Source organism: Anser anser (assembly GCF_964211835.1).
Source record: "Anser anser genome assembly, chromosome: 10".
In the NCBI taxonomy this organism is placed as follows: Eukaryota; Metazoa; Chordata; class Aves; order Anseriformes; family Anatidae; genus Anser; species Anser anser.
This window is the reverse complement of record NC_139730.1, coordinates 718,516-742,069: the sequence shown is the minus strand read 5'-3', so window position 1 is coordinate 742,069 and position 23,554 is coordinate 718,516. Positions and strand designations below refer to the sequence as shown.

General features: G+C 54.4%; 1 protein-coding gene across 1 annotated transcript in view; it reads left to right on the top strand.

The window, feature by feature from the left end:
* The first annotated feature begins 11,207 nt into the window (after positions 1 to 11,207).
* Positions 11,208 to 23,554, top strand: part of FRMD5 (FERM domain containing 5) — an 85,218-nt gene continuing 72,871 nt past the window's right edge. The window contains exon 1 of the mRNA XM_083850344.1: positions 11,208 to 11,560. Coding sequence (XP_083706470.1) covers positions 11,459 to 11,560 — 102 coding nt within the window. The 5' untranslated portion in view covers positions 11,208 to 11,458. The remainder of the gene's footprint in view (positions 11,561 to 23,554) is intronic.

Below are 23,554 nucleotides of genomic sequence, written 5' to 3'. Positions count from 1 at the left end.
AAAGCAGGGAGGTTAAGTGCTACCTGCTTTCAAGGCCTTCACCTCATTTTTAACTCCTCATTCTTTCGTGTTCCCTTCCTGCTTTTTGAAGAAGAGTGTTTGCAAATCTCTGCAAGGGCCCAAAGCAGCCTCAGGGCAGGGCTGGGGACAAGCAGGGGAGCCCCGTCCTGAGCTGCTGTTGCCCTGCGTGGGGAAGCTGGTGTCCCAGCAAGACGGTCTGGTGGAAATGGGGCTGGGGGCAGTGAGAGGCAGCGAGGCTCTGCTGGGGCCGCACATCCCAAGGGAACAGCACGGCCGGGCACACCGCGGGCCTCGGCTCCTGCACTGTTGTGGTTTGGCTCCTGGCCACTGGCACATTCCCTGTCTTTTTTCCATGTCTTTCTGTGTTAGAGGACAGAACCTCTAGCCCCCAGGTGTTTTCCTTACCATAACCATATCTATACACCTTAATAAAGCCAGCTGTCAGTATCCTTCATGAGCTAAGCAGATGGAGCTCTTTGGGTATTTTCGCCAGCTTTTCAGCGATTTCTCTCATTCTCACCCACGCTGGCTGCACGTTTCTGTTCAGAATTCAAATGCCAAAACGGAATGCAGATTTCCAGCATCGGCCTAAACCCCGGGTAATTGAATTTTCCATGGGCAGAGCCCCCTCCTGCTCTTTGTGTGCCCGAGGGGCCGCGTGCCCGGTGCGCCCCGTGCTCGGAGCAGCCCCGCTGTGCCGGGCCCGAGCATTCGGAGCTCCACGTGCCTCAGCTGCTCCTCCCTGAGAGTGACTGTCCTGCCGGGCTGTTCATCATCCGCGTGTTTTATCAGCAGTGATCTCGCGTTTGCCAACACTTTGCAGATCAGAAAACACAGCTCCTGGTCCCGCGGAGCCCCCCTGTGTGCCCGGCAGAGAGGCCGCACGGTGCCGGCACCCCTCGTGCCAGAGCAAGCGCGTGGCACGTCCCGCACCACCACACGTCCGCACTGTTCACGTCGTTGAAGTCTTACCGAGGGACGCGATCGCGTTTATGTGACAGAATCTGTTGTCTGTAAAACTGGCAATAATTACATTTGTATCCCTTGATTATGTCTCGTTTTTTCTGTTAGTTTTCCTCTGTAGAAATCTGCCAGTCTGCTTGAATGTCAGGAAGGCATCAGCACTTTCCTATCTGCTGGATTTTTCACAGTATTCAAAGGTGTATTCAAAATCAACAGCATTGGGTCAACAGACTCCTTTCCAGATTCAGGTGTTCCCGATTGCTGCTGTTTAACATCTTCCATGGCCGCGGATTTGTTCTTTGTTCTCCTGGGCTGGTCGCTGCCCTCCGCCCCTCATACCTTGGATGACTTTTAATTGACCGGCTAACGCCTGCTCCCCCATTTCTCATTTTCCAGGTACTGGTTTTTCATTTCTGACTACAGGCTCAGAACAAGAAGACATTTTAACTCAAAAATACTTCACTATTGATTGCAGAGTGGCAGTTATTGACTGCCTGCTGAGCTCCTCACAGAGCAGCGTTAGCTTTCAGTCATATTTTCCTATCTGTGTTTTCTTCTCAATCTCTTTGTTCGTAATTCAATTGATTAGAAGCGTCGAGTATATATAAAAATATTCCTGCAGTTAATGACTTTAATAAACTTATTTAATAGGTGTATTTAATACCATACTACATACAACTGTGTAAATGTAATGCACTTTCGTTTTTGTAGAGGTTTGGCTTGGTGCAGAATGACATTCTGATTGCAGGGAGACGTTGGCTGTGTCTGGACACTGGGCACACCTGCCTGTCCATCCATACACACGTCCTGGGCTGGACCACCCTCTTCTGCTCACACTAAATGCAATCAGGCCGTGATTGCTGATCCATAGGCAACCACGCACAGCCTGCTCGCTGATCCTTTCTTCTTTGTTCCTCCTAATAAAGGCCAAAAAAGAGCTGCAGCCTTTGGGGTGTACTTCAGGTGTCCCCATGCTGCTACTGTTGTTCCCTGAGCTGCCGGCCCGTGGTGCAAGGCGAAGGCTGGAGCCAGGATGTGGCCCCGGCTGGCTGGGCTGGGACAGGGCAGCGAGGGGGCAGACGATGGGGAGAGCAGAGTGTGGTGTGTGATGGGGAGAGCTGAGCGTGGTGTGTGATGGGGAGAGCTGAGCGTGGTGTGTGATGGGGAGAGCTGAGCGTGGTGTGTCGGTGGGGAGAGCTGAGCGTGGTGTGTGATGGGGAGAGCAGAGCGTGGTGTATTGTAAAGCTGGAAGAGACAGGAGAGGCTTGGGGAGGGGCAGGTGCAACATCAGCAGTGAAGGGGCTCGAGGTGTATAGGAAATTAAAGGAGGGATGTGCTCATCTGGATGAGCACAGCCACGGTCCCTCGAAGCCGGTGTCCCTGCAGCCTGCAGGAGCAGCCAGGCTGGGGCCATGCTCCAGCTGCCCCCAGCTTGTGGAGCCATGAGCATTAAATGGTTTGGAAACTGGTTAATATAGATGCCAAATGCTTTCCTAAATATTCTTCCACTTGGGTATTTTTTCTTACGGGAATGACTTATTTTTCCTATGCACAATATCTACTCTTTAATTTCTTTTCTGCGGCTAAGCACAATCTCTGAATCCCAGACAGCAGTCAGAAATCTGGAGGGACAAGGGGATTTCATATTGACTCTAAATAAAAGGATAACTTTACACAAAGAAAAAAAAATAATCCACAAAAGCAGAAGCAAAACCCCAAGGGTTTCCTAAAGTGGAACGGAAAGTTTATTTTGCTACCCAGCACCACCACTGCAGCACCAGAGAATGGTCCTGCTGTGGCTCGGAGAGCTGCGCAGCTCTCACCCTCCCCCAGCCCCTCCGGTGGCTAAAATCCCCTGAAATGCATCTTTTTCCTTGTAATTCATTAACCTCTAAAAAGGGTCTGTTTTCTGGAGAAAAGGCTATTTACCGAATAACAAGTGTGCATCATCACTGCATTGATTTTCCAGAGCCTTATCAATAGAAACAGCATTAAGCGGCTCTGGCAGACTCAAGGTTGGGGAATAACACACTGGATTCACCTTGTTAGGCTCGAACAGCGCCAGCTCTGTGGATGGTGCATTTGCAAGAGGAGAAGACAAAGAAAACCAAAATAGAGGAAGAGCTGGCCGGTGGTGCCACCCCTGGCCTCAGCTTCAGCAGCTGCCTTGCCCAGCCCGACTTTATTCTCTCTGCTCGCTGTGCAGCCTGAGGTGGTCAAATGTGGTCGTGCCACCAAAATGCCGGAATGTTTGAAGATAATTCCTAGGGGCAGCAGTGCCTGAAATAGTGCATTTGCTGCCTCTCAAGGTGGGCCCCTAAATAGCCTTCACAACCCTCCTTATCTGTTTCCACCCGAAATATGCAGTAAATGCACGGGCCTCGGAAATGCGAGGGATTATCCACTCCCTATTGACAACCTAATGACATGGTTGTAAACACACAAATTATCTTTGCAGTACTCTTGCAGCTGAAATGGACAAAAAATCTGTATATTAAATGATGATGATGAGCAGTAAATATTCAACCCAGGCTGTTGAATTTTTAGATGCAGAAGCACCCCAGGAATCCATTTACTTCAAACAAAAGGGTTCTACTAGAAGTGCTTTGAAGGAAATAATTTTAAACATATTTAAGCGAAAAATAAAAGCAAGCTAAAAAAAAAAAAAAAGCGATGCCCATTGCCTGAAACACTCTCATCATACAAATGCGTTTTCCTTACACCATGCCCTAGCGCTGGTCATTTTAGCAAGGCCTCTGACTCGCTTCCTTCATGCTCCTTACACAGTAAATGTTGGGTTGAAGTGCGTTGGACCTGTGTAGAGTGCCTGCCGACACGTGGGGGGTGCAGGATGCAGGGTGCGGAATGTGGGGTGCAGGATGTGGGATGTGGGATGCGGGATGCGGGATGTGGGATGCGGGATGTGGGATGTGGGAGCTGCCGCAGCACCCCCAGCCCCACCGCTGCAGGAACCAGGCAGAGCCCAGTGCAGCCATGCCTCGAGTCGTTGAGATTGAATCTAAATTAAATCCAGCGCTTGTCAAACCCCATGAAGTTACCGCGAGTGGATGGAGCAGCATTTGGCTAGTTGCTGTTAATAGGGTCAGGCTGCAGCTGAACAGACTTGCTCTGCCTTTGGGCAGCTTTTCCTCCCTGCTGACCTCAAGAGAGATTTTGGGAGGGCTTCTGCAGGCTCGTACCCAGCTCACGGGGCTGAGGAGCAACCTTGAATTAATGCTGCGGGATGTGTCATGTTTTTTCCTGTAGAAAAGCACGGGCTTGACCGCACTGTGCAGCAGCTCTCTGAGCCTGCTAAAACCTGGTGGAGCGTGGTCCTGGGGGGACAGTGGGACAGGAGCCTCGCACAGATCAGGGTCCCTGCGGGCACCCAAAGGATGGGGCTTTGGCAGAGCTTAATAGAGTTGTGGTGCCCAGATCCTGCTGGATTCTGTCTCTGAGTCCCTTGAGCTTCCCTGAAAATCCCTTCCTGATGTATTTACTTATGCTTAAATTCTTGCACTCATGTTGGTGGTAGCATTAGCAAATCCAAGACCTCATGCCTGAAAATCAGGACCCAGGGGTGTGAATCATGGGACGGAGAGCAAAAATCCCCAGGGCTGCATTTCCCTGCTGTCTTATTTCTGACCCCCTGCTGAGCGCACTCTGCTGTGTATGCCTCACATTTTCAAGCATTCTTTCTCAATCAAGAGAGAGAAATACATATATATATATATATATGTTGACAGAGCCTGTGATTACTTCTTAGTCATGGAGAGCAAGAAGCAGGACTTTCAGAAAAAATACCACTAAATATGAGAATCATAAGAGCAATCGCAAGCACTGGCCAGGGTGCATGGCATGGTGGTGGGGCACAGGAAACTTTCACTGGGCATGTTGGTGGGGATGCAGCTTCTCACCATGCCCAGTGCCAGCACCCACGGACACGCACACCTTTAGTGCATTTCTGAGACCCCCATTTCATAACCCCGCTTCTGCACAGCTGTGCACGGCTCTTCTGCAGAGCTCTGGTCTTAGAGCCGCTACTCTGCAAGGAGAAAAATGCAAGAGAAAGTTGAACGTGTGCTGCGTGCTTCCAAGGGAGGGCCTGGGCTTCATCGTCCCCTGCCCTTCAGCTCGATCTCCCTCGCCTCTGCAGCGTGCCCAGCGCCGAGCTGAGTCCTGCCTGCACGTGCCGTGCTCCCAGGGAGAGAGAGGCCTCCTACCTGCTGGCAACAACGCTGACAGAAGCAGCCAGTAAACAGAATTATAGGAATGTTTTAAATGGATTGCTGGGCTGGATTCGGAACTATTCCCCAGTTGTATTCTCTAGATATAAAACAGAGTGTACCTTGCTAGACAAAAAACCAACAAGAGCATTTTTTGGTGTTACCTCCATAAGTACCCAAGGAGACCGAGAGTTGTATTTGCACTTTTAAGGACTGGTGATGTAAATGTCTGCCAAAGCAGTGACTCAGAAAGAGGATAAAATCCTGCATGCCCCATCCAGCCAGTCACAAGAACAGTGCCTCCAATCTGGAGTCTGCTGCGAGCACATGGAGCAAAGCTTTTTGTGACAGACATCATTAGCTCTGCAAGCAGAAAAAAAAAGTCAAAGCAATTGTTTGCTGTGAATTGCTGGCTTAAGCAGTCACACTTCTGTGCTGTCTCTCTCCTTCGCAAGTGAAGTGAAGAAATCCATGCACAGAGAGCCTGATGATGATCCCTAGGACCAAAAAAAGGCTGGTGGCTTGGAGCCCACAGGGAACCTTGCAGGCTCTGCCACAAGAAAGGAGGGAACTGTTTTTCAAGAAGCCTCGAGCCCTGCTGGATGCGATCAGGAGTGAAGGTGGGGAGATGTCTGGCAGCCCACACACTGCCCGAGGATGGCGGGGCCCCCAGGACGGGCAGGAGAGCTCGGTGACGCCGCACCGCGAGGCACTGGCCTGCAGACACGGTGGGAGGCAGACGGAGCAAGGTGCTGCAGTGACCAGTGGCACAAACCACATCTCCTGCAAGAGCCCAGCATCCCGGGCAGGCATCCCCCCGGGATGAAATGCTGCCTGCTTCTGCTGATCGCTGGGCAGTGCGGTACCTAACGCCCTCCGGAGAGATGCTCCTGCTCCGGGTGACAGATCGTGCCCAAGAAGCAGGGTGTTATACGGGGTGGCACCAGGCTGAGGCTTGTAAACGCTGCTAGCACGGAAATTGCACTGCTGTAACCCAGGGTGTTTATGGAGGCTCGTTGCTGGTTCCTGCCGAGCAGAGGCTGTTTGGTACCAAATCACACTGCTCACAACCGAGGCTGGAGCACGCCGTTCCCTGCACTGCACCCGTGATGGGGTCCCTGAGCACAGGACCCCCCATCCCCTCTTTCTTCACCGTCATTGCAACGGGTGACCACGGGGAGGACCTGCCCTGTGCCCGCCCTGCCCTTCCCCACGCCGCGAGCTGCTCCAGCATCCCTGCAGCACCAGGAGGCATGGAGGGGTCTCTGGGGCTGACTGCTGTGACCTGCCTGACAGCACAGCTCCGTAATTACTCCTTGAAATACCCGCCTCAAGCCAAAAACTTTGTGCTAGGACTGAAGGAGACCTCAGCCTAATGAGCCTGTCCCCGTATGTCAGCAGTAATTAATCTGCATCGCCCTGCAGGTTCCCACCTCCTCCTAACAGGCTGAAATGCTATCCTCTGGTTATAATTGCAAATTATGGCTAAAATTTTACATGCCTGCAATTTGGGAAGCTCGATGCTACAGCCCATTCCCCCCTGGGTCCTCGCGGGGCGGTTGCTGGGACGGTTCCGGCCCCGTTTTCACTTCTGGCCCTCTTGCAGCTGACATCTGTCCTCACTGCCCTGCTCTCCTCCCTCATCCCCTGTTCTTCCCTTTCTCTCACTTCAGCCTGCTCTTCTCCTCACCTTCCCTTGCCCTCAGTCTTTTCTCCCTGGCTCAGCAGGAAACTCACCCTGCAGGAGCGTGGTGGGAGATGCAGGTCCCTCGTGGCACACGGAGCCCCGCCGAGCGCAGCAGCCCTTCCCCATCAGATGCTGCTGCTAGAAATGGTCTCAGGACATACAGACCTAACAAAGGGACCCCATGTCTGCTAGTGGGGTCACGCCAGCACACGACAGGCAGCGATTCAGTGCAATCGGTCACCTACCTGGGGACGATGTATTCCCCGGCCAGCACTTGGGAGAAGGACCAGACTGCCAATGCTGCCCCGTGTATCAAATATAATTCATTCCAAGCTTAATTCACCTTGCCTGTAAGTCGCTGTTAGAGCATTTTCCCAGCTGCAGCTCAGGCAGACGCTGTATCTTTGCACAAAGACGCATTTTGAGGAGGTTGGGAACAGAGAGCACCCTTTGCCAGCCGCCGTCCCCCAGCCCCGGTGCAGGGCTGAGCCCATCCTCAGGGGCTGCGTGCGGTCTGGGGGACATCAGATGTGCCTGAATGAGTACAGCTTGCTGGCCCAAACCTGCTGGAGGAGGCAGGGTGGTTGCCGGCCCCAATGTTTCCTATGGCTGTTGGTGTTCAGCTGAGGATGGAGACGTGCAGACTCGTGCTGAGGGGCTCCCGTGCTCTGCCAAGACCAACCGGTGGCACAACGCTCCCCGGCTGCACCCCTGGCAAAGTGTCCCGGCTGTAGGCACTGTGCAGTCCTAAGGTACTGGCCTGGAGCCAGTGATGGGCCCCTTGCTGGTTACTGCAGTGTTTGTGACTGCTCGTTATTCTAGAAAAATACTGTAAAATAGTACAAGGAATATTCCAGTATTTATTCCAGATTCAGATCAGGTCAATGTAAGGGGACTCAGACGTGAGAGTGGGCTGGTTGCAACAGATGCAGGGGAGGGAGCCTCTTTCTGGAAGAGGTTAAGTCTTACCTTCCAAAACTGTTCATCAACAAGAAGTAATTAAGGGATAGCAGAGATTTTGGTCTTTGGTTTCTATCCCTTCTCAGTGTACAGACACTGAGAGCAAGTGTGAGCCGATGCCTGCTTCACGCTGCAGATAGCCTGGGAGAACAGGCCAGGGACTGTGAATTCAGCTGATTTGGAAGTATAATGACAGTGATGACGGTACTGCTGGCTATTTAAATGATGAGCAAACCCTGTGAGCTGGGCCACATTTTGACATCTCATCTGGATGGCACTGGGTTCATGTTGGAGCTAAGATAATAAGGACCATTGCTTTTCTGTAATTTCAGGTGGGGGTGCCTGCTGAAAAGCAAAGCAAAGCTGACAGCCTCATTTCTCAGCTCCGGATGAAGAAAATGCAGGAAGTATCTAAACAGAACAGGTTGCAGTTAAACAAGAAATGCCAGCGAAAGCAGAGGTCTGTATTTCGGTCATCCAAAGCCCAAGCAGCAGCTCTTACTGCCAAACCCTGACGTACCTTAAGACGAGCAGTTGTCGGTGGAGGCTGTGCCAAGCTGGTTGTTTATTACGGGTGATAAATACGATGTGTGACATTTTCTACTGAAATACCTGAGACAGGCAAAGAGTAAGGCATGGCTTTGAATTTAAGGCAGTTTTGGGGTCTTTGGCCTCGGTAACATTCAGTAGTCGGACAGCTGAGCACTTCTGCCCCTGTGGGGAGTTCTGCTCCTGCCCTGCGAGCAGCGAAGGCAGCCACGCTGCCTCCTCCCCTGGGTTTTAAGGCTGAGCTCTCAGTGAAATCTGACTGACCAGAAAACAAACGCATCTCAGATTTTGCTTTAAATGTCCATTTGGAAGTCTGCCTTTTGGATTTTTGAGCTCAAAAGTGCAAGTCACGGGGAATCCAAGTATGGGGAGTTGGTAGGATTTACTGTGTTAATTATTAAAAAGGGGAAAAAATGACATTACTCATCCGAACTGCATTCTTGTCGATCAAAGCTGGGGAACAGAGAACACTGTTATAAAGGCATCTCCCAGTCTCTGATATGCTCTGCGGAAACCTTTTAGGTAGGTTGAGAGAGAAGAGCAAGGCTCCCCTCCCTGCTGTCTGTCGCCAGCGCTGCTCCCTGTTCAGAGACGAGTCCGAGGCAGCAGAGGGGGACGAACGCGGCCAACAGGCTCCTGCTCGCCTCAGCGACGAGCTCTAAAAAAATACAGTTTCTCTGTCGAAAACTGGAATCTCAGCAAAACTGTTCATTTGGTTGAGGAACAAAGTTAATAGCCGAGCTGTGGCATGGGTGAGAGGCTCCCTGACAAAGCCGTGGCTGCTGTGGCATGAATGCTGCTCTTCATTAAGCCGCTCAGCTGGCTCAGAGGCTTCTGTGCTTTATGAAAGCAGCACCTGCTAATGCTGAGGATCCCATTCTTCATTAACAGTTCAGCTGGTTCAGAGGGGGAGCTCTAAGGCAGATGAACAATTTATGCAGAGTGGGATACATGACAAAGTAGCAGCTACTTCAGTGAATACAAGCATCTTTGTAAAAGTGCCCAGATGGTTCAGGAGCAAGTCCCATTCTCTCTGAAAAGCGCCGTTGTTGTTCTGGGCTCTGCATCACGCCTCCCAACAACGCGCCGGGCACAGCTCACCTTCCCGGGGGGCTGCAAAGCTCGGGGTCCCGACAGGCAGCCCATGGAGGCCAAGCCTCTGGGTTTGCCTTGAGTTCTTCCAGCAGAATAAATTCCTCTCCACGATGCTGCCCAGTCTGTGTCTCACTGCTGCAGTACAACCACCTGCAATGTCTCGTTCCCACTCTGCCATTCACATTAGTTGGACATTTGGAGTAATTGTCTTTAGGATACTAAGGTAACCCAGCCTCGTCCCCTCCGTGGTCCCTCCTAGGGCACGCAGGGCTGTGTCCAGCCTGGCGGGCAGAGCCGGTGCAGTCGGATGGGCTGGGAGCAGCAAGGCTGGCCTGGAAAGACTTTCCCTGCCACCTGAGTGGGGACAGCTCCCAGCCTGCATGGCCCCAGAGCGCAGGACCCTGCCCTACGCGCCGCAGCGGTGCTGGGTCAGTGGCACCGCTCCTGCAGGGAGGCCAGCAACATGGCTTTGTGAGCCATCGCTCTGGCTGGGAAGGCAGGGAATGAGCAAAGTGGAGTGGAATTATTGTGGGACGAGGTAGGACAGCTGCATGGTTGGAGCTTAAGGCTGGGGCACATGAAGAAGGGACAGGAGCTGCACTGCAGCCTGGGAACGCAGCTGGAGGGGAAGAAGCTCTGGGCACAGCTGAGCTGAGTCAGGAAGGCGCAGCTGGATGGGATCTGTGCTGCCGTGGGCCGGACCAGCAGCTTAGCGCAGCCCCATGTCGTGGCCTGTTCGAGGTGGGCATTTGTCAGCTCGTGCAGAGCCGGGTGGTGGTGGGAGCGCTGCTGAACCCTCTGGTGGGAGCCATGCTCCGTGCAGGGGTGGCCGTGGTGTGAGCGTGATGCCCAGCCGGGGCCAGCGAGGGCCGGACAGGGGGAGATCTGCAGTGCTGCTGGGGGGCTCCATCCCCACTTGCTGCCACCACAAATTTCACTTCTCCAGAGCAGCACCAACCGCACCTGAGTGAGCACCGATCACTTTTAGAGTCCATTTTGCCCAACAGCCACAAATACAAAAGTTTCCTTCCAGAGGGAATGAACACCGGGAGAGGACCGTGCGCCCCGGGGACTGTCTCAGGTGGGTCTGCAAAGCGCTGTGCTCAGAGGGCCGGCAGCTGCCCCCCCGTGCAATGCCCCCTCCTCGCCCAAACCTCTCCCCGGCAGCAGAGCAGAGCGCAGGCGGCCCGGCAGTGCCCTGCAGGCCTGCAGCACCGTGCTTGTTCACCCCCCGTCCCCAGGGACGCAGCCTCCTCTCCCCCCCAGGACGGGGGAGGCCGCCCCCCACCTCGCTCCCCCCCGGCCGGCCCAGGGCGAGGTGCCCCGGGCTGCGGGGAGCGGGACGGGGGCCGCTGTGCACAAGCGGCGGGGCCGGCGGGAGTGGGGGGCTTTTTTTTGGGTGGGGGGGAGGCGGGCGGTGAGCGGGGGCTGCCCACCCCCGCCGGGCGCCCCGCTGCCCCCGCTACGGGGCCAGGCGCTGCCTCCGTCCCGGTGCCCCCGGGGCGCCCCCCCCCCCCAGCCCGTGCCGTTGCGCCCCCGCGGAGCCCCCCGCGGAGCCCCCACCCGCGCGGGGCTGCCCGGGGGAGGCGGCGGATCCGCGCCGCCCCTGCCGCATTGGTTTGCGGCGGAGCCCGTCACAGCCGCGGCGCCGAGATTGGCCCCCGCAGCCGGCGCCCCCCCGGGCCGGCCTCCACCCCGCCCGCCGTGTGCCGAGCGCCGCGGCCCGGGCACGGGCACCGCGCTCCGCTCCGCACCGCTCCGCTCCGCCCGCAGCGGAGGCAGGGCCGGCCGGGCCGAGCCGAGCCGAACCGAACCGGGCGGGGGGGACGCGCCCGCAGCACCGCGCAGCACCGCGCAGCACCGAGCAGCACCGCACAGCTCCGCGCCGGCTGCGGGGATGTGAGCGGAGGCTCCGCCGGCAGCGCCGCCGCTCCGCGCCCGCTGCGCGCCCGGGAAGATGCTGAGCAGGTGGATGAGTGGCAGCAGCAGGAACCTGGACCGCGAGTACAACTGCACCGTGCGGCTGCTGGACGACAGCGAGTACACCTGCACCATCCAGGTCAGCGCAGCCCCGCGCGGCGCGTCCCGGCCGGGCGCGGGGGGCAGCGGGGGCGCGGGGCCGGGGCAGCCCCGAGCCGGGCGGGCCGGGGGCGCGGTGCCCCCGCCGCCGCACGGAGCCGGCAGACAAAAGGCGCCCGGTCCTGCCCCGCCGCCGCGAACAAAGGCGGAGCGGCGGCGGCCCCGGAGCCGCGCGGACCCCCCCAGCCTCTCCCCCCATCCCCAGCTCCCGTGGCTCCCGGAGCGGCCGGAGCATCCCATCCCCATCCCATCCCCATCCCATCTCATCCCACCCCTTCCCCTCGGGGTAGAGCCCGGTGCCTCGGGACAGGGGGAGCCGAGCCCGAGCCCCGCCGAGCCGGGGCAGCCCCGCGCGGCCACTCCGGGACCGGGGAAGGCTCGGGGGGGCTCGGCCGTGCCCCGCGGAGCGAGGCGCTGCTCGCCCCCCGCCGCCGGCCGCGTGTCGCGGGGAGCACTCGGGTACGAAGGGAAGCCCGGGGGCGGCTGCCGAGCCGTGCCGAGCCTGCCCGCCCCCCCGTGCCCCGTTCCGCCCCCCGAGCGGAGCCCCGGGCCGGGCCGGGCTGCGGCAGGGGGCGGCCGGCGGGCGGGGACCTGGAGCGGGGCAGCCCCGGCTGCGGCGCCCTCGCTTTGCGCTCCGGCCGTGGCGGCGGGGGCGGCGAGGAGCCCGCCGGGGGCGGCTGGCACGGCGGAGCCCCCGTGCGCCGGAGCACCCGCGGCTGTTCCCTGCTGGCATCGGCTGGCTCCGCTCCAGTCCGTGGGCAATGGAAAATTCGGGGCAGAGTTTTCTGAGTAAAGGCGACTCAACGTGGAAACAGCGGCAGCCCCCACCTGCCGGTTCGGGCTGTGGATCTCCCGAGTTCCCCGCTGTCCTGCAACTCCGAGCAGGAGGGAGCATCTTTTAGTTTGCGGGCAGAAGCGTGCTTTAAAATGGCAAAGGATGGTGAGGGAGGAATGCTGCGGGCTATGGGAGGCACGGTCGGCTTTGCTTTCATAGTCTGAAATGGGTAAATCTGGTGTTTTGTGCAAAGAGCAGCCGAAGAACGCTGAAGCCGCTCGTTCCTCACTCACCTCCCCCACCTAGGTTGTAAAGTGTGACCCCGTAAACAGCTGGGGTGGCAGCCCGCTCGTTTTGCACAAGCAAACTCATTTGTCTCTCGGAGGTTGTTTTTGATACAAATGAAATGGAAAAATGTAGTCTGGAAGAGAAAATGTAGGCAATGCAGTTTAGAAAAATCTGGATTTTCTGTCCTTAATTTCATTTAACAAGGTGTCTTTATTTTGCATGCCTTTATTTATTTATTTTTAAGAGGAAATAGTACTTGATCACGTATTTCAGTGGGTGATTTCATGTTTAGCATAGTAAATAGCGAGTCCTTGTATTTAGTAGGGATGACCTAAGGTATACAGAATTAGCTGTATTACCCTCACAATCAAGGTTACCATAGTTAAATATTTGTTTTCTATTGCTTTCATGCTGTCTTATAAGCAAAGTATTTATAGTCCATGCAAAATTAAAGCATGCATAGTGGGAATGTCTAATGTGAGAAAAACCGTCAACGGAGAGGCAGGGAACAGTGAATGAGTTTTGAAGGTCATTCCCTCACGAGTGCCGATATTTCATGTCTTGCTGAGATCCGTAGTGTTTCCCCATCCAGGCTGTTTCTACGCCCGTTGTTTCTAATTCATACATTTCTATTTTTACTTAAATATGGAGAAACCGTCCAAAGCAAAAGTCATTGTTTTTGACTGCAGTGCTGTTGATCACGGTGCACATCTGGGGAGAGGAGCTGCTCGGTGGAAGTTTGTATCGTGCGTTTGTGCGGCTGTGCCCGTGTGTGTGTGTCGCTGGTGCCAGCGGCGCGAGGATGTGCGTGCGCGCTCTGCCCTCCCGAGCCGCGGCCAGCCTGACGTGTTGTCTGGCTTCCACATCGCTGTGAAAGAAAAAACACTCAAGAGGCCGATCTGACTGTAAGAGGTCTTATTTATGTTTCAGATAATAGCACTGGTTAAACCTGTCAACAGAATTAACCTCTGGCTGTGCTTGACAAAAGGCGTGTGAATAGGGTTTCTGTGCTGCTGGATCATAACTTGGAATATTCTCTTTCTAAATAAAGCCTTTTTTATTTGATTATCCGAAGTTTACTTTGGTAATATTCCCTTGTTAAACAAGCAGTTCATCATCTGAGCTTGGACGAGTCCTTCATCTCTTTTGTCCTAATTTTCACTCCCAAACACCCAACTGAGCAGGCAGAGGGGCCTCGAAAGCGCTTCCCGCATCCGTCCCGCTTGGGGTCAGCTCGGTGGCTGTGCTGTTGGTCCACATTTGTTGGAGGCAGAGAGTGTTTGCAGTGAGTCTGGACCTCCATAAATATATGTGTATTTATATATATGTATATTTTCCTATATATTCTAGTAGTTTGCCCCTTAGGGGAGCAGGAGGATGCGGCCCTGGCTGCGCTGTGCTGTGGGGACGGGGCCGTGCCTGCCTGCGAGCAGGGCTGTGCCTCTCAGCCGCTCGCAGGACCTGGGGCTCCCAGCAGCTGTCTGGAAGAAGACGAAGATGTCGTCCTGTCTGGACTCAGAGAATCTTGTATTTTGGTAACATTACGTGCCCCTGAGGTGCTTTAGAAGCAGTGGAATTGGTGGTCTGTGACATGGGGCTCGCCGGAGTTGGGAATGCCGCGGTGCCCGTCAGCGCTGCCCCTCGGCGTGGAGCTGTTGCAGCTCGTGGTGGGCTCCTGGGGTGTCCCCGCTCCCCGTCCCAGGGCTGCCGGCGGTGGGCAGCCCTTGCTGACGGCTGTTGGCTCAGCTCAGCAGCACGCTCTGGTCCAGCGCCGTAGTTACCGTGTGCTCGCCGCACTGCGTCCCACGGCTCCGGGCGCAAACAACGCGCGGCTTGCCAGAGCGGGCTGACAACAACCGGAATAAAGCGCGCATTGAAGACAGCAAGAAATGCTCTTGTGCTGCGGCTTCTGTGTGACTGAGCTGCTTGTCTGAGGAAATGTTTTAAATTCTTCGCTGTGGTGTCAGTCGTGGTATAAAGGGCTTGAAATAATTAACAATTTGCCGTTGCTTGATGCATCAAGTATTTTCCTGAAAAGACACTGGCATTTTGTTTCAAAACTCACTCGTACTATGAGAACGTGGGGAAGTGAGAAAATAGATAAAAAGCGAGGTTTCCTGGGTTCAAAACGCAACTCTTATGTAAGACTGGAAATAAAAGAAAAAGAGCACTTGGCCATGTGCTTGGACAAAACCCGCGTTTTCTGCACGAAGCACAAAGTTCATTAGAAGACGTGACAGGGTCGTTAATAACAGGCAGTCAACACGAGAGAAGCCTCAACTTTTTGCAGCGCTAGCTCCTGTGAAGGTTATTTGTTCATTATCTTTTTATCTTCCCATAGTTTCCAATTGCCTTTGCTGGGAAATAGGTTAGCGGAGCGCTGCGTGCGCAGCGGGACCTCTTGTCAGAAGCCCGAAGCAGGTGATGCGTTCGGTGTCTGAGGTTTCCTCCTGCTGCCGAGAGCTGTGGAAGCCACGAGGCTTCGTGGTGAGATGCTTGTGTCAGCTCCCAGTGCCTTTCTTCTCATGTGTGGAGACGTTTGCCCCTCCTCATCCCGAAGCCTGGCTGTGGTACCAGAGCCAGTGCTGCGCGTGGAGCCAGGGGAGGCAGCGGTGCTCCCTGAGCACTGCACGGTCTCGGGGCTGGGGGAAGGCCTCAGGGCACCATACGGGCAGTGGTGGTGGGCGAGGAGAAATCCTGGCCCGTGGGAAGTCTCTGGTGAAGTCTCCTGGGCCACAGAGGATGTGGGATTGCACCCGTCCTAGCCCATGGGTGCTGGCGGGGGTGGCAGCCACAGCGCCAGGTTGCTTTTGCCAGTTTGCCGTTGACTCCATCAGAAGTCATGTTTTTATTTATAACGTTGGAAATGTTTTTGTGACAAACCTACCAATCTCGCTCAGCTAAATCTCTGCAGAACGGCGTGCTGTCTGCGCAGCATCCTTCGTTCCCTGCTCAAACATTTAAATACATATGGCTCGTGGGCTCCGAAAAAAGGAGGGCTGCCTGAAATGCACAAGTTTGGAGACAAAGTAACAGTCAAAACTGAGAGTTTCTTGCGTTTTATCTCCTTTTTCCTTTAAAATTCATTTCCAATTTTAAATACAAGGGATACAAAAGGCAACTGATGAAAACATCCACTAAACATCCGCTGGAAAACTAGTGACATATTTGCTCACATTTTAATGGGAGGCAGAAACAGAAGTTGTTATGGAGACCTGTTGAAAATATTTCTAGTGCTGCTATTTCTTCACCAGCCGAAATGTCTGTTTTCTGTTAACTTTTCATACTTGTTCTACAACGTTACCTGCTGTGAAACTGCCAGCTATCCTCCTTGGAGGAGCCAATTTTTCCAAAAAGAATTGCTTTGGTTATCACTTTTCCCATATAAGATCCTGAAGACAAATATATATGTATATGTACACACTAGGTGATACCACTGTAGAAAAATATGTACCTACAGCGTCACGAAAGAAGAAATTTTCTGCTTCTGTCATGTAAAAATTAGGTAATACGCAGTAGGAGGCTGCTTTTGAGTTGTCTGGGGAATACTGAAAGTGCCTTGAACAGCCCACTTATTTTTAATTTTTGACTCACTCTTCAGGAGCTCAAAGCGATCGCGTGGACAGGGCTGACGGCTGTGGCCGTGCTCAGGCAGAGCCGCCTCCTCCCACGGAGACCCCCCCGTGCCTCGGCCGCCCTGCGCCGGACCAGGGGCACCGAGAGAAGAAGCTCTGAAGCCACCACTTGGTAGTTTTGAAACGGCAGAGGAAGCGTGGCACTGCTGTCACTGCTTACGAATGACAGCTCCTTACAGAGGAAGGCTGGGGAACGAGCAGGGATTTGCCACTTGAGAAGTGCTGTATTTTATTTGCTACCAATTCTGTCAAGAACGGACAGTACCTTGTTAATGCAAAGGTCAAAAGTTGGTGCTGTTATGGAAATAACTGAACTGTGCTGTCATCAGCCATTTGGTCATGGTCAAAAAAACACAACATTATTGTTGAGTTACAAAAAGCTTTGGAGTTGTTTCTGCAAATAAGAAGGTTTCAGGTCAAATTCTTTTCTTTGAAAATTTTCCAGAGCAAATTATCGCAGCAGTATGAAAGCAATTTCATATTGATGATCTGGAGTTGCCTGCAAGGCTGATGAATCCACAGCAAGTGTCTGCAGAGACTGAGGCTCTTGCATTGCAAACAAGGCAAGGGGACGTCGTTCCTGGCCGGCAGAGATGCTGTGAACGTGTGGGTGTGCGTGGACCTGCGTTTGTCCTGCTGAGGCTGGGGGCTGGCTTGAAAGGAAGGGGCCAAACCCCCTCTTGTGGTGGGATTCTCATTTATTGGTCTGGTTGTTCTTCGTAGCCTCTTAGAAACGTCAGAACTCAGGAAAAACACCCTGTTTTCACCTCAGACACCTCTTGCGGATTTCCCCCTTGTGCTCTCAGCAGCGTTACAGCTGATGTGGCTCTTTGTGACTTCTTTTATGACTACTAAAATCTACGTGGTGCCTTCATCGTCCCAGGAGACCTCTGCTTGTGTCTCTTCATGGCGGCAGAGCTCTGGCTATTGCCTGCACGAGCACAAAGGGGAAAGGCAAAAGCTGGCTTAATTCAGGACAGAAGGGAATTAGTACTTTGAATATTCACTGGAGCTTTCACCTCAGCATGGCAGCATCTTAACCAGCCCTAGATCTTACACAAACCACCGCTAGCTTGTGCAGTCTGGTTTTGTTAAATTCCTTACAGAAACTGCTAAACAGCTACAGAGCAAATTGCCAGTGGGAAGAGGACTGAAGCAAAGGTTTCTTTGCTCAGAGGCCCAGGACAAAACAGGACACGTGAAAGAAGGAGGCTGTGTTTTAAATGAGAAAACTCTGCACGCGCAAGTAAGGGCATCAAAATGAGGGTTACGTGGTCTGCGTTTGTGCAGAAACTCGGGGTCCTTCTGGGCGGGGGATGCAGGCCAGGTTTTCCTCTGGAGGTAACCTTCTGCCAGCCCACGGATGCTCCGTGGCTGCGGGGGCAGCGTGCTGGGGGGACGTTCCCAGAGGTGTGTGTGCCCAGGTGAGGAAGAGGAGCACGAAGGCAGCGGCCGCGGTGCTGCGAGGCGGCGATGCGCGAGCTCCTTGCCGTCTTGCTGCACAGGTGGGGCAAGGGGCCTGGGCTCCGCCGTCCCCGCCGGGCCACCTGGTGTGAAACGCTGCCATTTCTGGAAAACAGATGCAGGCATGAGACGGCTTTATCTGCTTGTAAAAGCTTGTGCTTGTAACAATTAAAAATGAAGTGAAGTCTCACGAAATACATTATCCGAGGGATGGTTCTTTTCTCATCAGTCCTTGGCATGAGGTGGTGTCGTTCTGTGAAACCAGTGCCGAGGAGCCGTGCCCGGACGGGCAGGCACATGCCGACCTGAGCGCCTTTAATGAAAACGTGCTTTTAAGCGTCACACTCAAATCCTGTGTGTCTCCACCTGCTGCCATCACGAGCAGCCTCCTATTAGAACAGGTCTGTCCCTTATTTTTTATTTTTTGGGACGTTGGCACAAGGAGTTCTCGCAGTTGGAGGCAGATATTGAATATTCATTACGGTGCCTCCATTCCTGGGCAAGAGCAAATGCCTTCTTCTGCATTCGGCGGCAGCAGCGACTGGGAAGCAGAACAAAGCGGTGCCGGTCTGTGGGCGCACGGAGGTTGTGTGATCTTCCTGTCCTGTGGCGCGGTTTTGCGATGATTGGATTTCCAGTTCTGTGTTGGGTGAGATGCACCAGGCTGTGGCTTTTTCTCAGACGACCTGTGGGATTTGGGGCTGGCTGGGCACTTTTCCTGCACACGGCGCAGGCGTTTTCATGTTAGTTGTATAATTATGGGCAAGGCCAAACTGCGAATCTGCAAAAAATACCTGGTCTTTAGTGTCTGATTCTTCTCTGAAAAGGGAGAATGAAGTTCTGTGAACCACGCTTCAAGCTGGCAGTGGAGAATTGCTCTTTTTTCTGAGCAAAGATAGGATTTTTGTAACTGCCAGTGGAATGAACTCGCGTAGTCCTGGGAACAGCGAGGCTCTTTGTTCCTCCCGCATCATCGTTTTTAAAGACGCAGACCATGCTTTGCCCTTAATTACACTTTGGCAATTACAGTCTGTGTAAATTACCTTCACTGGTATCCATTGCCTTCATTTGCAGAAGCGACTCGGCAGCTGACATTTCGCAAGGAATGTGGTTCATTCTCCATGCGCACACAATGCAAGATGCCATTGTGCTTCCTCGCGCTTGTTATCTGTAGAGAGGCAGCCGGGATAAAATTCAGTAAAATCTTATTTCACTCAATAAAGTCAGCAGCTGTCTCTCCAGGTACACATCAGGAGTTGTGCTATTGAGCAAGATGGGGCCATTTTTACATAATCAGGCTTTAGAGCAGACTAGTATTTTAAGCCACGGGATCTTTTTGCTGCCCTAAGGACCAACTTTTTGTATCCTTCAGTGTCTGTCCCAAAACAGAGGGCTCTGCTCTACCGAGCCGCTCGGTCCCTTTGGTCCTGGCCAGGGAAGTGGCAGTAACGTTGGCGAAGATGTAAACTGCTCTTCTGAGGGTGAGGGAGCAGAGCGAGGAGTCTGTCCACGCACTGTGGGATGCGCGTTAGGCGGTGGCAGCGCGGTGTTTCCGTGTGCCGCTTTGGGGGGGATGCTGCGTGTTGGAGCCTGACCCAGGCAGGAGGAGGAAAAGGAGCAGAAAATGCTCTCCAAAGACGTGAGAGCCCCACAGGGCCCCGCCAGGGGGGCGAGTGACCTAAGTCTGCCTTGTAAACAAGGGTGAGGACAGGCCGCTGTAATTTTAACATATTTTCTTTAAATTTCTGAGCTGGGAGCACGGGCAGTCTTTGCTACCTCCCATCACCTCCCTGCGCGCCCGGCTGGGTTGCGCTCTCACTGAAACCATTTTTCTTCCCTGAGAGAGCCGGGTTCCTGCATCGACCGAGCATCTCATTGGAAATTCAAGGTTGGCACATATTGTAGTCTCTCATATATGGCAGAAAAGAATTTCATCACCAGGCCCCTGAGAGCAGGGAGGAACCTTAGGACGCCTTGGGGTGCTGAGGGAAGGAGCGCACTAACGTGGCCGGTACTCGCCAGGTGCCTGTGCCTCAACAGACACAAGAGGCACTTTTATAAATGATAATTAACAAAAGCTCTGTGGCATTGTGTTTTTTGAGTCCAGAGAGAGCTCAGCTACTTAATATTGGATGTCAAAATTTGATCAATGCTGCAGCTGGAAATAGAAAATTTTGGCTGCATAATATCTGTTACCAAAGACTTTAATTATAGTGGCATATCTGTCATATTGATGAGGGCTTTCTATTTTTCAGAGGGTTTATAACGGGGCTGTTTCAAATCAGATTGGCTTTTAGCTTGGCACATAAGCTGTGGTCCCAAAGGAAATATCCATCTAGCTGCCTATATGAAATTTTTCTTTAATAAAAAATTACAGAAATTGATTAAGCTATTCTGGAGCTAGAGAGAGACTTTAGGAACATATGGATTGGGTAGTTCATAGAGGTACTAACTATACGTTATCTATCTACTTAACTCATAGAATGGACAGTGTATTGGGACTGAAAAAAAAGGCAGAATCCAATATAGTTATGTTTGAAAAACAGATAATAAACATGCTGAGCAGGTACTTCTCATGAATCGATTTAATTCTCATTAACATTGCACTATAGAGCATGCTGACTAATATTTCTGGCTTGCAAACAACAATGGATTTCCAAAGGAAATGTGTAATGAGAACAGAATGTCTCTGGGACCTGAAATTCGGGGGGTCCTGGGGCTGTTGGAGTGGAGCAGAGGAGCTGCAAGGGCAGCAGAAGGCGCAGTGAGGGCTGGGGCTGGAGCAGGCTGGGGGGGCAGAGGCAGGGCAGTGCCCGTGTTGTGCTGCCCCCCCCAGCCCGCCCACCTCCCTCCGTACCGGGACAGCTCCGAAAATCTGCGTGCCCCTAACCCCAGTGCCGTCCGGGATGGCTGTTCCCAACGAGCCTTTGTCGCGGGCTCAGCTCCTGCCGTTTGCAGTGCCCTCAAGCTTCCCCAGAAAGTACCTCCAGAGCCGATTTCCTGCCTAAATCGTTGCATTCCTGGGCCGTTCCTCAACATTTGGGTTCTTCTCCCGACCCAGAACAGATTTTCCTTTTGCTCTGTTCCAGGTCCCTGTTAGTACCGTGCTTTCCTTTGTCCAGCTGTGTTATCACTTGCATGTTTACAGCTTTGTGCCATTCCTATTTGGTTGGTACCAAACCCCGAGACCTACAGGGGAGAGATTCCCCAGCCTGTCACCGCGCCTCGGAAGCTGCCCCCTGAGCCCGCTGCCGGGGCTTTCACTGGTTGTGGCTTCTGCTTGCAGATGACAGATTTCTTCATCTGGGGCTTAAGAATGAAACAGAGGGTCCTTGGGGCAGCTGCCACTTTGAGAGGATTAGCAGTGACTGACAGCCTTCCTTCTGGATTTCCTTGCTTCCCGAGGCTTAAGTTGGAGCTGTCGTGTCGCCTGAGCAGTGCTTTGATTTTATTTGGATGCTGTGTCCCCCAGCCTAGCATCTGGTTTTGTTACAGACATAAATAAGGTGCTAATACAATATTAATCCCAGTGTAGTGTGCCTTAAATAATGGTGACAGTGATCTCTCTCTGCCCTCATGGGATGCCTTCCACCATCTACATTGGCCACTTGGGCACGTCCCACGGAATTAGAAATGCCGCCAGCAGGGCCCGGAGCACAGAAGGGAGCTTGGAGGCTTTCCTTAGGAAACCCCAGTGCCGGCGAGCGGAGAGCGTTCCTATTGCTATAGGGTTTTTTAATTAACACGTGGCATTTTGTTATGAGGATGTCAGTGAGCTTAATGCCTGACCCATTTTAAGCTGATTTGAATTTAAACTTTTCCTGGGGACCCCGTGCTGCCTGGTGCAGTGCTTGGGCCTCTGGGCTGGCCAGGCCGGGGCGGTGGGCAGCGGGGACGGTTCGGTGCACGAGGCCTGCGCTGCTTTTGCAGGGCAGCGAGGCAGGGGAAGGCAGAGCAGCACAGCTCGTTGTGTCCCAGCGCAGGACGTGTCCTGACCATTTGTCACACTGGGCGAGGAGGCTGCGCCCCTGGCTCCCCAGCGAGGGGCAGCTCCGGCAGCCCGGTGCTCCCAGCTCCTCCTCCGCAGGTAACCCGGGACAGTGCCACCCCCAGAAACGCCGTTCTGCGCCCGAAGGCTGAGTGTGACGTTTCTGAGGGTGGGATGATCCCTTCTGGGGCTGAACTGTGGCCAGAAGTGCAAAAACCCGCCGTGCCGAGTGGGTGCCCCATGTGGGATGGCTGCAGAGGGGGAAGCAGCGTCAAAACCCCGTTGGCATCGGTGACAGCGCGGGGACAGCTGGGGCCTGGGGCAGGGTTTGCCCCCAGGAGCCTCACTGCAGGAGCGCTCATCGAGGCAATCCTGCAACTCCATTACGTTACCGCATCGCTGGGCAAAGAGGGAGCAGGCGAGAGCTTTGCCACAGGAGTGCATTAGTAACTGATAGCGTAAGCAATTAAGCCTTGCGCGCTCCAGACACAACTCCCAAATCCCTCTGGCTCCGTGTTCGCCCCCCAGCAGCGAGCAGGCAGACGATGTGTTCTCGGAGCCTAACGCGTGTGCTGCGAGCTCTCAGCGAGCCCTTGCAGCTGGAGCAGCGGTGCTGGGGCTGGAGGAGCCCGGCTGCGGAGGCTCCGGCCGTGGGGTGGCAGCTCAAGGAGGAGCAAGAAGGCGGCCCTGGTCTTCTGCAGCCCTCTGCTGTCCCCTGCGAGGGTATTGCTGGTGGGTTACGTGGTTCCTGGGGACCCGGGCAGGTTTTAGGTGCCTCGCTGCCTGGGCATGGGAGGACGCCAGCTGCCCTCTGCCAGGCCACCACCTTCCTTCCATGGCTTCTGTCTGCTACAGCTCATTGAGCTCTTCTTGACTTGAATTTGGATTCCCCAGGGTGGATGCGAGTGTTGTACCTGAAGTCCAGAGCTGGGCCGCTCCTCCCAGCACTCAGGTGCCGTGACCCCGAGCTTCCCCGAGTGCCACGGTGCTGGTGTTCCCTCGCTGAGCCACCGCCAGTGCCAGGTGTCAGCTGAAATCACAGGCTCGTCTTTTAAGCAGTCCTGCCAACGCAAGACTTCCCTTCCCTCTTTGTTGTGTGCTTGTTCTTCCCCTACGAGGAGCAGTGCATCCTGAGGCACCCCTCGGGCTGGGCGGCAGTGGTGCCGCGGCGCCTGCTGAGCAGTGAGAGCAGCCGGGGAGCGGAGCCTGCTGCCGTCCTGCGCTCCGTGCCGTTTCCACAAGAAGGGAAAAAAACAAAGAGCAGCCCGCGATGGCTTCCAAGTTGGCTGCTGCATGGGGCTGGGGAGACCGTAAATCAGCCCGAAGGCTGTGACTGCGCGCTGACCCCACAGACACTGCCCGATTGTTGGTGTGGTTTTGTTCCACGGGTTTCTAAGGAGAGGGAGAAAAAGTCAGCGGCGCGGTGCTGCCGGGGGCCGGGGGCTGCCGTGGGAACAGGGCAACGCGGCCGGTGGGGCACAGGCACAGCCCGGGAGATGCCCTCGGCCCTGCTGCTGCTGGTGGGGACACGGTGCTGGGGGCTCACCCGAGGGGCGCCCACGGCCCCCCGTGGATGGGATCTTGTCCCTCCGCTTTGATCCTTATTTATTTCCTCTGTACCACCTGCGATTGCATCCGGGTGGGACACGGAGGTGCTGAGCCCCAGTGTGAGTGTGGGAACATCCCTGCTCCTGGGCACTTTCGCAGGGGCCGGTCAGGAGCTGTGATCCTGCTGCTGCTGGCGATGGTGCCAACGGGGGGAGCGAAGCGCTGGAGGGGCACACACGCTTCCATGAATCTTCTTGAAAGGGTTGCTTGGGTTTA